General features: G+C 41.7%; 1 protein-coding gene across 1 annotated transcript in view; it reads left to right on the top strand.

The window, feature by feature from the left end:
• The first annotated feature begins 5,646 nt into the window (after positions 1–5,646).
• The window catches only part of ALG14 (ALG14 UDP-N-acetylglucosaminyltransferase subunit), a 42,590-nt gene continuing 34,970 nt past the window's right edge, over positions 5,647–13,266 (top strand). Inside the window, exons 1-2 of the mRNA XM_060773957.2 lie at positions 5,647–5,851; positions 8,793–8,944. Of these exons, the coding sequence (XP_060629940.2) occupies positions 5,701–5,851; positions 8,793–8,944 (303 nt within the window). The 5' untranslated portion in view covers positions 5,647–5,700. The remainder of the gene's footprint in view (positions 5,852–8,792; positions 8,945–13,266) is intronic.

Raw genomic sequence — 13,266 nt, 5'->3', positions numbered from 1 at the left:
TGGCCAGAATCACAGGGTTGTTGTGAGTTTTTCGGGCTGTATGGCCATGTTCCAGTAGCATTCTCTCCTGTTGTTTCACCTGCATTTGTGGCAAGCATCCTCAAAGGTTTGTTCAGAGGTCTGTTGGAAATGAGGCAAGTGGAGTGTATATATTTCTGTGGAATGTCCAAAGTAAAAAAAAAAGAACTCTTGTCTATTTGAAGCAAGCATGAATGTTGCAATTAGCAAGCTTGATTATAATTGAGTAGCCTTGCAGTAGAAAAGTCAATCAAGGCTACTCAATGGTAATCACTTGCAACATTTACACTTGCTTTAAACAAACAAGGGTTGTTTCTCCCACCTTTGACATTCCACAGGTGTATATACACTCCACTTGCTTCATAGAATCATAGAATCAAAGAGTTGGAAGAGACCTCCAGTCCAACCCCCTGCCAAGAAGCAGGAATATTGCATTCAAATCACCCCTGACAAATGGCCATCCAGCCTCTGCTTAAAAGCTTCCAAAGAAGGAGCCTCCACCACACTCCGGGGCAGAGAGTTCCACTGCTGAACGGCTCTCACAGTCAGGAAGTTCTTCCTAATGTTCAGATGGAATCTCCTCTCTTGTAGTTTGAAGCCATTGTTCCGCGTCCTAGTCTCCAAGGAAGCAGAAAACAAGCTTGCTCCCTCCTCCCTGTGGCTTCCTCTCACATATTTATACATGGCTATCATATCTCCTCTCAGCCTTCTCTTCTTCAGGCTAAACATGCCCAGTTCCCTAAGCCGCTCCTCATAGGGCTTGTTCTCCAGACCCTTGATCATTTTAGTCGCCCTCCTCTGGACACATTCCAGCTTGTCAATATCTCTCTTGAATTGTGGTGCCCAGAATTGGACACAATATTCCAGATGTGGTCTAACCAAAGCAGAATAGAGGGGTAGCATTACTTCCTAGACACTATGCTCCTATTGATGCAGGCCAAAATCCCTTTGGCTTTTTTTGCCGCCACATCACATTGTTGGCTCATGTTTAACTTGTTGTCCACGAAGACTCCAAGATCTTTTTCACACGTACTGCTCTCGAGCCAGGCGTTCCCCATTTTGTATCTTTGCATTTCATTTTTTCTGCCAAAGTGGAGTATCTTGCATTTGTCACTGTTGAACTTCATTTTGTTAGTTTTGGCCCATCTCTCTAATCTGTCAAGATCGTTTTGAATTCTGCTCCTGTCCTCTGGACTACTGGCTATCCCTCCCAATTTGGTGTCGTCTGCAAACTTGATGATCATGCCTTCTAGCCCTTCATCTAAGTCACACTGCCAACAGAACCTCTGAAGATGCCAGTCACAGATGCAGGTGAAATGTCAGGAGAGAAGGCTACTGGAACATGGCCATATAACCAGGAAAAAAACTCACAACAACCCTGTGATTCTGGCCACAAAAGCCTTCAACAGCACATTAAAAATAATTTTATAAAATTTTATGTTTACTGAGATTTATATAATACCAGTAGATATGAAACATAATTTCAAAATAGCTATTTTAATGCACATTTTTAACTTTCATGAGGGTCCTGTGTCCCTAGCCCCAGCAAATGTGGAGGCCTGGTTGCACTTCTCTTAAGGTTGCTATGTATGCCTTCCTTTTCCTCAATGTATTCTTCTTTTCAGAGGTAGAACTTCTGTTTGAGTAGCTTTCAAAATGTTTGGAGCCTGCCATCACCGCTTCCTCTTTATGGTTGCTTCAAGAGCTCCAACCAAATGAAAGAATGGAGGTTGGCCTGACAGAGCACTAGGAGACAAAGGAAAAAGACAGAGGAAGATGAAGCAATTGGAAAGACGGGAGAAGGAATACAGGCTGGGGAAGGAAGGCAGGTTAGCCAAAGAAGATCGCCAAGGGAGCCTCCAACCGCATGACTGCAATGAACATTAGATAGCTTGGTGGAGTGGATTGGGTGGCCATTGGAAGAGTCAGGGAAGGAAGGAAATGTAACATGTATCCATGCATTTCTTGTTGGCTGAATTTAAGGGACAGGATCATCCACACTGAACAGTTCAATAATGGCCTTATTTTGCAGTCTCACAAGTTTCTCCAAGACCTTCATACGCATATATGGTTGCTCTAGACAACTCGGAAACCAACTGAGCTTCATCTAGCAAAGCTTCCTTTACTCAAGACAGAACATGTCATATGACTTAGATACCCAGCAATTATAGCATATTATAATATATAATATATTGACACATGCTACATACTTTGTTCTATTGCCACACCTAACCTATTTTCCTTCTGTCCATGCAAAGCACCTTCATCTAACCTCACAAGATGCAATCTAGTCACAGATCTCATCCACATTGCCAAACAATGCAATTTCAGAATGCATTTATTATTATACTGACACAAAAACACACGATGACACAGCAAACGAGATATATTTGCTGGATTTCGTATCACATAATCACAAGTCGAACATTTCCCAAGCATTTAGGACTGTGCAATGTATTTTCGAATGATGCACGCAGATCCAAGTAAGGTGGCTTTTTACAGTTGACAGATCGTGATTTTGTCAATGTTTATTGTTTTCAAATGCCAGCTGAGATCTTTTGTCATGGTACCTATTTATTATTATTATTATTATTATTATTATTATTATTATTATTATTAATTTTTATCCCATGGGTGAGATTCAAAGCGGCATAACTGTATTATATGGCATGGTAGACTCATATAATCCAGTTCAATGCAGTTAAACTGCATTCTGAAACAGCATTATATGGCAGTGTAGATGGGGCCACAAGGAAAGAATACCACACCAGAGTTGATCAGGACATATATGCAGACAATATACACTCATGTAGAGAGGCAGAGTATGCAAAATCTTGTAGTTGTTGTAAACTTTAATTTTATCCCACCTTTCTCCCCATAAGGACTCAAGGCTACTAACAACGACACGACACAATACAACAGAATTTAAAAACAATACAAATAAATACACATATAAATAAAAAGTTTATAAAAATAAATATTTCTGTCAAATAAAAGTAAAAATATAGTTAAAATATAATTAAAATTCCTGGGTTGTTGTATGCTTTTCAGGCTGTATGGCCATGTTCTACAAGCAGTTTCGCCTGACGTTTCACCTGCATCTATGGCAGGCATCCTCAGAGGTTGTGAGGTTTATTGGAAACTTGAAAAATTGGGTGTATATATCTGTGGAAGGTCCAGGATGGGAGAAAGAACTCTAGTCTGTTGGAGGTAGGTGTGAATGCTTCAATTGGCCACCTTGATTAGCATTTGATGGCCTGACAGTTTTTAGGTGTGGCTTATTACTGCATGGAAAATTCCTTTGTTGAGAGGTGATTAGGTGTTCCTCATTGTTTATCCAATGCTAATCAAGGTGGCCAATGGAAACATTCCCACCTACCTCCAACAGACAAGAGTTCTTTCTCCCACCCTGGACCTTCCACAGATATATAAACCCAATTTTCCTAATTTCCAACAGACCTCACAACTTCTGAGGATGCTTGCCATAGATGCAGGTGAAACATCGGGAGAGAATGCTTCCAGAACATGGCCATACAGCCCTAAAAACCTACAACAACCCAGTGATTCCGGCCATGAAAGCCTTCAGCAATAGATAGCTTCCTGTTTCAACGATCTTATTTTCACAAAGCTATCTCCTTCACAGACACTGTACCTGCACCCTTTCTTCTCCTTCCACCAACAAGAGCGTTGGTATTTCTTGTGCCAGAAGGATGTCCCAAAAGTATTGTAGCCAACATAGCATCTTAGAATTGGAGGGGACATCAAAGACAATCCATTCCTGATCTCCAACAGATTGTAGTGCTTTGCAAAAAGCTGTGTGTTTAATTTGAGATTGTGTGGCATTGAAATTGAATACAGGTAAAACTCCATTCCTCTGTTCAACAACTTATGTGGCCTTTGGAGGCCATGGGTTGCATCATGGATAGGTGTGTCACAGCCAGAGGGATGAATACTGATGCAACCACTACAAGTGCTAGTTTACCTTCGTTTATGACACATTTATGACACAATATAGTGATTTTGCATCCTCCCAACGCTGCACATCTTTTGTACCTCGAGAGCTAACAATGCCCAATACTGTGAAGGTTGAATGGTATGTGAGTAAATATTTATTCACAGCACTGGATGCTAAACTGCAAACTACAGAAGCAACATTAAGAAAGAAACGGAAAGCTTTGCAAGGCTGCTAGGATGAAAGTTGAGGAATGCAAATGAGATAATTGAAGCCACGATCCTACACAGATTGGCACACCCAACTGCATTAAAACCAATGAAATTAAGTGAACACGCTTAACTCCCATCTTTATGTGGAAGTAGAACCTATTGCATTCCAGATATTTCTGGATACACGCCCTGAAGATCATGTTGGTAACTGCAAAAGACAATTCTCTATTTAACAGATTACCTTGTACTAGTTGTCAGTGTGAAAATATTGTGCCCATGTGATTTGGTGTGGTGAGAGAACATATTTCCTTCTTGACATCCCCTCACATTTCCGAAAGTATGTGGGAGGATTCAGTGTTCATATAAGTGGGAAAGATGGGATAGGAGAGAAGGTGAAATGATGTTAAGTTAAAAAGAAAAACAATCAGTAATAAAAAAACTTGGGATCATGTGCCTTATGATTAATGAAACAAACCATCACATTATTTGCAGTGCTGCCTTCAAAAATGTGGATCTCCTTCCAATAATTTTGCATTGGTTCATGCAGCACAGTGGATTTCTGATAGCTAATCTCTAAAGCAATGTCAATAGCATTCCACACAAATTCATTTTTCATTTCAGCACACTGTTACTAGTCAGGCATTGTGTTGTATCAGTACAGGAGAGGAGTTCACTATTTATGCCTCCACCCCACCATTACTTTTGCCACTTGCTGTATCTGGATGAAGGTCCTCTGGTGGCACAGCAAGTTAAACTGCTGAGCTGCTGAACTTGCTGACCGAAAGTTGGCAGTTCAAATCCGGGAAGCAGGATGAGGTCCCGCTGTTAGACCCAGCTTCTTTCAGCCTAGCAGTTTGAAAACATGCAAATGTGAGTAGATGAATAGGTACCGCTTCTGTGGGAAGGTAACAGTGCTCCCATGCAACTTGGAGGTGTCCATGGACAACGGCGGCTCTTCAGCTTAGAAATGGAAATGATCACAACCCAAGTCGGACACAACTAGACTGAATGTCAGGGAAAACCTTTATCTTTACCTTATATGTGAATGATCATAAAATCACTGAACAGGAAAAAACCCCAAGTGCCATCCAGCCCAGCTCCCATGATGATCAGTCTGAAACAGAGGCATCCCATGTGGATATCTGTAAAATCAGGTCCCAGCTACACTACCATATAAAATCCAGATTATATGCTTTGAATTGGATTATATTAGTCTACACTGCCATATAATCCAGCTCAAAGATTTTATATTACAGTGTTGACGGGGGCCCATTGCTAACCTTGGGCAAGTCACACTCTCTCAGCCTCAAAGGAAGGCGAGTCCAAACCCTTTCTGAAAAAAGATCTAGCCAAGAAAACTGCGACAGGATCTTCATTCATTGGACTCGACTTAAAGAGACACGACAACAAATGGATAAGAATGGTGGTGATCGTAGTGTGAACTTTGATGATTTTTGAACCCTCTCGGCTCCCGTAGTGCCCGTATATAGCAGAGGCTTCACTCGATATGGCCTTCCTATGAACTCCTTCCACGCAATGCTAGCCACCGTCGCCGCCGCTGCTCTCCTTTTCCTCCTGCTCCTGCTCTTCATGGTGCGGTTCTTCCCATGGAAGGAGACTCACGCCCCACGGAAGAGCACCGTCAAACTCCTCGCGGTGGCTGGATCCGGTAAGTCAGCGGAGTCCCATAAAACAGCCAGCGTGGTCTGGTAGGCCACGCGGACTATAATACCCAGCAGGCAAAGCGGCGGGCTTTTTGATAATGCGGGAGCGCTGCTTTCGCAAGTTGTCCTGGGAAATGTAGTTCCTTTGTAGAGTCGGTTTGTTTGGCAGCGTGAGGCCCAAAGGGATGGCACTTCAACTCCCAGAAGCCTCAGCAACCTCGGAAATGGGCCAGTTTTCTGGGGGATTGAATCCAAAAGATTGGAGAAAGCAAGAGTTTGGGAACTAATAGACCCCAAGTACATTTAAGCCAGAGATCACCATAGGTAAATGTAATATTAAGTCCCGTCGTGTCTGACTCTGGAGGTTGGTGCTCATCTCCATTTCTAAGTCGAAGAGCTGGCGTTGTCCGTAGACACCTCCAAGGTCATGTGGCCGGCGTGACTGCTTGGACCGCTGTTACCTTTCTGTCGAAGCGGTGCCTGGTGCTCAAAGCCAACCTTAAAAACTCTGGCATAGACACTGAGAACTGGGAAGCCCTGGCCTTTGAGCGCTCCAGCTGGAGGTCAGCTGTGACCAGCAGTGCTGTAGAATTTGAAGAGGCACGAATGGAGGGTGAAAGATACTGAAGTGAATACATATTATTACATGAGTTAAGACACAAGAAGATGTGCTAGGCAAAACACACACATTAATGCAAAGGCATTAGTTTCAGCATGAGTCTAGTACAAAAAGTTTTCTTATCCTGGCTATCTCAGAGATAAACTTGGCAATGTCTGTGATCAGAAATCTAATGACAAGTAGTCTCCAAGTTACATACACCCATCTTACAAATGACCCGTAGTTAAGAACAGGTGTGAGATAACAGGAAATGAGAGAAATCTACCCATAGGAAGGGAAATTCACTCCTGAAAGAGAGTTACCATGGGGGAAAAGGTGTTTCCATGGAAGCTTTATCACTGATCCTTGTTTCCACAACAAACCACCAAGAAAGTATTTTAAGATACTCTCCTAAAATAGTTTCCATCCTACCTGATGTGGGAAGCTACATTGTCCTAAGAATGGGACAACTGTGACCTTACAGACACTGAGGGACTACAAGTTGCATCATTCCTGACTAGTGTTCTGGCTAGAGCTGATGGGAATTGGAGTCCTGGAGGGTGACGGGTTCTTTCTCCCCAGTGAATACTGAGTGGGATTAGCCGCACTTGCCTGTTGAAAAGAGTTAGGTGCTTTAGGATATTTTTCAAAATATATTTTTGTACTTCTGCAAAGATCTATATCCCAAGCACTGCAATACTTTTTTTTAACAGTTGCCCATTTAGGGTACAGTCTTGTTGGCACTCCCTATGTGAGTTCTCTACTAGAAATTAAATATGGTGCTTTAATTCACTCTGGCATTTTATGGTAGTATCTTTTCAGTCCTACCTTGGAAAGGAATGGTTTATTTTATTTTATTTTTTGGAAAAATAATAAAACTGAGGGATTGATTTAACAGTAGGCATCTCCGCATGCACTTGATCTTATTTTGAGTCAATAGAAACAGTTGCAGCACAGTAGTAGGACGCAATTCACCTTAGCAAAAACAAAGAAAGAATATAACATTGACACCGACTGCAAACCTCTTATAAACGCATTGTGTTTGGCAGTAAAGGGTGTCACTATGAAATGCTACCTAACCTATTGCTAATTCAAGCACTTGTGGGCTCAGAGAAGTATCTGTGAAATTTATTTATTTATCGTGTCAGGGGCAACCAGACAGTTGTATTACATTTCTAACAGAACAAAACAAACAAACAAATAGACAAAAACACAAAGTTTGCAAGCTTGGTAGTTGATTAAATGTACTTTGACCAGTATCTGGCCACTTGGAGTGCCTCTGGTGTTGCCGCAAGGAGGTCCTCCATTGTGCATGTGGCAGGGCTCAGATTGCATTGCAGCAGGTGGTCTGTGGTTTGCTGTTCTCCACACTCGCATGTCATGGATTCCACTTTGTGGCCCCATTTCTTTAGGTTGGCTCTGCATCTCGTGGTGCCAGAGCGCAGTCTGTTCAGCGCCTTCCAAGTCACCCAGTTTTCTGTGTGCCCATGGTGGAGTCTCTCATTTGGTGTCAGCCATTGATTGAGGTTCTGGGTTTGAGCCTGCCACTTTTGGACTCTCGCTTGCTGAGGTGTTCCAGCGAGTGTCTCTGTAGATCTTAGAAAACTATTTCTTGATTTAAGTCGTTGACGTGCTGGCTGATACCCAAACAAGGGATGAGCTGGAGATGTCACTGCCTTGTTCCTTTCACTATTGGCTGCTACTTCCCGGTGGATGTCAGGTGGTGCAATACCGGCTAGACAGTGTAATTTCTCCAGTGGTGTAGGGCGCAGACACCCCATGATAATGCGGCATGTCTCATTAAGAGCCACATCCACTGTTTTAGAGTGGTGAGATGTGTTCCACACTGGGCATGCATACTCAGCAGCAGAGTAGCATAGCGCAAGGGCAGATGTCTTCACTGTGTCTGGTTGTGATCCCCAGGTTGTGCCAGTCAGCTTTCGTATGATATTGTTTCTAGCACCCACTTTTTTGCTTGATGTTCAGGCAGTGCTTCTTGTAGGTCAGAGCACGGTCCAGGGTGACTCCAAGGTATTTGGGTGTGCTGCAATGCTCCAGTGGGATTCCTTCCCAGGTAATCCTCAGAGCTCAGGATGCTTGTCTGTTCTTAAGGTGAAAGGCACATGTCTGTGAAATAACAGAACAGAACAAGATTGTGTCTGAAACATTGGGAAAGTTCTAATTATGATGTTTGATGTGTTATTGCTCCAACAATACCTGTCAGTCACCACTTGTTGTCTTAATCACCAAGTAATGTACACGCTTGTATGTTGAAGTTCCAAAGTGAAGACAACAAATCACATAGCTGATGAATCTTTCATAAACTGTCTTGTTTCTGAAATTTTCAGGAGGACATACTACAGAAATCTTGAGGTTACTCGGTAGCCTCTCCCAGGTTTATTGTCCAAGACATTATATTTTGGCTGATACAGATAAAATGAGTGAAGACAAAATCCGTTCTTTTGAGCAAAAAAGGGCAGAAATGTTCTCAGATTCTTTGGTAAGTTGCTATTTCTATTCAAATATTTCTTAATATTTTGTTGATTACAATGCTTGTCAAAATGCTTGTCATTCAGTAGAAATTTATTGTTAATAGAATCTAACACTATCTTTCACTTACACTTGAATTAATTGTTGTAGTTTATTCGTCATCTGACTTGTTCACCATCCTTATCCATGAAACATCATGTAAACTGATTGCTGAGATTTCATGATTAGTATGTGCAATACTCTCAAAGCCTGGCTGGTTCCTGCCTGGGAGAATCCCCGATAGGCTGTTAGGAATTGTGGGAGTTAAAGTCCAAAACACCTGGAGCGCTGAAGTTTGCTTAATTCTGCTGTAGGATGTGGATGTTACATGCTCCTTTTAACTTTGTATCTGAATCATAGTTAAACTTCATTGCAACTTTGCCAATGTCTCTAATCAGTTCAATGTGGATATATCTAATTCCCAATTCAGTTTCTACAGCAAAAAGAAACTTGGGGGCGGGAGAAGCCATACAAAGAAATCTTTTTCTTCAACCTCTTACTATGTTATAATAGCAAAAATGTCAGAGAGAAGGGTTGAATTTACACTGATAGGATCTATTGTGGATGTATATTAGCACCCATCTGTTTTCTTTTAAGAATCTAACAAGTCTGTGTAACCCAAACTCTGGAATATGAAAGCTATGTTTCACTTGGACTGGCTTCTGAAGCTTTTCATTTTTGCCGTTGTTACATGCTTCTATATTTGCTTGTTGTTTTTTGCTTGAAAACATTTTTCAGGCATTCTCTTATCTCGACTGAAGTGTCCTTTTACTTTGTAACAATTAGCATTGTATTATATTATTTTGTTCTTTTTTGTTTCTAGTTCTTGTCTGATTCAGTTCCTATCAAATCTCAAGGGCTGTGACTTCAGTAAGAATTGAAGTAATTGATCCCTGTTCTGCCTTAGATCTCAAAGATGAAATTTTTATTCCCACCAGAGCGGTGCTTTTCTTTTGTATAGACTGTCCGGCATGGATATAGAAGGAATTCTCCATCTGCTCCCTTTCAACATCATGAAAAATCAAAAAAGTCATCTCAATCAAATGAAATGGAGTAAAAAATGGAAACCGGTGTTAAGGCCAGGATATTTGAAAGACTGCCTTCTCCCATATGTGGCTGCCCAAAATCTAAGATCATCAGTAGAAATCTTTTTACGTACATATCCCACTATCCCAAGACACTAGGTTGATGAGTACAAATGACAAGGCTTTGGCTGGATCAACACTGCCATATAATCCAATTTGGAATTGCATTATATGGTCACTATAGACCAGTGGTTCTCAACCTGGGGTCCCCAGATGTTTTTGGCCTACAACTCCCAGAAATCCCAGCCAGTTTACTAGCTGTTAGGATTTCTGGGAGTTGAAGGCCAAAAACATCTGGGGACTCCAGGTTGAGAACCACTGCTATAGACTCATATAATGCAGTGTAATACAGTTAAACTGCATTATATGAGTCTACATTGGATGTTTTTAAATTGGGTTTTCATTGGGTTGCTGTGAGTTTTCCAGGCTGTATGGTCATGTTCCAGAAGTATTCTCTCCTGACGTTTTGCTTACATCTATGGCAGATATCCTCGGAGGTTGTGAGGTCTGTTGGAAACAAGGCAAGTGAGGTTTATATATCTGTGGAATGTTCAGGGTGGGACAAAGAACTCTTGCCTGCTTGAGGCAAGTGTGAATGTTGCAAATGGCCACCTTGATTAGCATTGAATAGCCTTGCAGCTTCAAAGCCTGGCTGGTTCCTGCCTGGCGGAATCCTTTGTTGGGAGATGTTAACTGGCCCTGATTGTTTCCTGTCTGGAATTCCCCTGTTTTTTGAGTGTTGTTCTTTATTTACTGTCCGGATTCTAGAGTTTTAAAATCCTGATAGCCAGATTTTGTTCACTTTCATGGTTTCCTCCTTGGTGTGAAAATTGTCCACATGCTTGTGGATTTCAATGGCTTCTCTGTGTAGTCTGATGTGGTGGTTGTTAGAGTGATCCAGCATTTCTCTGTGTTCTCAAACAATATGTTGTGTCCAGGTTGGTTCATCAGTTGCTCTGCTATGACTGACTTCTCTGGATGAATTAGTCTGCAGTGCCTTCCATATTCCTTGATTCATGTTTGGGCACTACGTTTGGTAGTCCCTATGTAGACTTGTCCACAGCTGCATGGTTTTAATTATTTAGTTCCTGCATTTAACATGTTTTATCAGTTCTGCATTGCCTCAGGGACCCTGGTGAGTTGAAAGGCAGTAAATTAATGCTTTGAAATAGAATAGTATTTCAAGGTGTTTATTTAAACGTGTGCCAAAGACTTTCACCTGATTGTAGAGCTCCTTGTTGAACAAATGAAAGTTTTACACAACTAATTAATTGAATGTATGTCTATGAAAGTACACATCTGTGAAGTAGGATATAAAATTTCAGTCTAAGGCTGCAATCCTAAGCACACTTCTTAAGAGTAAGCCTCATTGAACAACAGTGATACTTGCCTCTGGATAAAAATGCTGCAATTAATTTCAAGTTTAATTGAGCATCACTCAGTTGAACGCAATGGTTCTTATTTCTAAGTAAACATACATGGCTGTTAACCTGAATATGATGAATGTGCATAGAAATGAATCCAGAGTTCTGGATTTTATTCCTTGTTTCTAGAGCAGGTCTGGGCAACCTGTAGTTCTCAGCCTATTTCCCAAAAGCCCTCTGTAAGTAAACAGCTCACTTTGGTAAGAGCAATTTGTTCTTCCTCCAGTACCCTGCTGGGACGAGGGAAAGAGAGAAGAGAACAGAAGTTAGAAAAAGGAAGATGGAAGGAGAAAAGAAAAGGGAAGGGAAAAGCCTCATTCATGTGGCCATGACACTGCCCACCCCGGCTTTGGTCACATCCACCAGCAGCTTATAATCCCTGGTATATTACCTCCAGAGTGCGTGGACCATGAAAGGGAAAAAGGGGATCCTTATTCTTCTCTTATGTCAGAGTGAACTGGTCCAACAACCAAAGTGCTGTTTTTCTCTCCTCTGGAGTACCTGAGGGCCATAGTGTGCCACGCATCTTGCTGGTGACCAGAAGTGTCATTGCATCACTTCTGGTTGCCTTCTGGCTATGAATGGGAACTCCAGTATTAGGGTAGGGAACCATTTTAAATCACATAAATACATATTACTGTGTGTGTGCGCTGGCTCAATTTGAGCAATGGAAAGGAATGGAGGAAAGGTACCTGGTGCTATAGTAGCAAGGATTGCATTGTAATGGCTTTTGTATTTTACACAGAATGTCCAGTGTGCAACATATGACTTGGCCACTTGAGGAAACCAGAGAGAATTTCTTTCTCTTTTCCAGTGGTAAATTCATACCAATAGTGATAACTTCTTAGGAACAAGCTACTTTTCTGAACAGCAGTATTTATTTTTATTTATTTTTATGTATTGTGTCAGAAGCGAGTTGAGGGTATAGTTAAAATGCATTTAAAAACACAAAGTTTAAAAAAGAAGTTGACATTATGCTAAATGTCCTTTGACCAGAAGCTGGCCACTTGGAGTGCCTCTGGTGTCGCTGTGAGAAGATCCTTCATTGTGCATGTGGAAGGGCTCAGGTTGCATTGTAGTAGATGGTCTGTGGTTTGCTCTTCTCCGCACTTTTTAGCCCTATTTCTTAAGGTTAGCTCTGCATCTTCTGGTAGCAGAGTGCAGCCTATTCAGCGCCTTCCAGGTCATCCACTCTTCTGTGTGCCTAGGAGGGAGTTTCTCATCCGGTCTCAGCCACTGATTGAGGTGCTGGGTTTTAGCTTGCCACTTTTGGAATCTCACTTGCTGAGGTGTTACTGTAAGTATCTCTGTAGATGTTAGGAAGCTGTTTCTTGATTTTAGGTGTTGGCATGCTGGCTGATATCCAAATAGAGGATGGGCCAAAGATGTCAATGCCTTGGTCCTTTCATTACGGGCTGATACTTCCCAGCAAATGCCAGGTGGTGCAATACCAGCTAAACAGTGTAATTTCTCCAGTGGTGTGGGTCATAGACATCCTGTGATAATGTGGTATATCTCATTAAGAGCCACATCCACTGTTTTAATGTGGTGAGATGTTTTCTATACTGGGCATGCATATTCAACAGCAGAGTAGCAAAGCACAAGAGCAGATGTCTTTACTGTGTCTGATTGTGATTCCCAGATTGTGCCAATCATCTTTTTGTACAATATTATTTCTAGCACCCACTTTTGTTTGATATTCAAGCAGTGCTTCTTATAAGTCAGAGCGTGGTCCAGAGTAACTCCCAGGTATTTGATGTGCTGCAGTGCTCCAATGGCATTCC

The sequence above is a fragment of the Anolis sagrei genome, chromosome 4 (assembly GCF_037176765.1).
Source record: "Anolis sagrei isolate rAnoSag1 chromosome 4, rAnoSag1.mat, whole genome shotgun sequence".
NCBI classification, from domain to species: domain Eukaryota; kingdom Metazoa; phylum Chordata; class Lepidosauria; order Squamata; family Dactyloidae; genus Anolis; species Anolis sagrei.
This window is presented reverse-complemented; position numbering and strand designations above follow the sequence as displayed.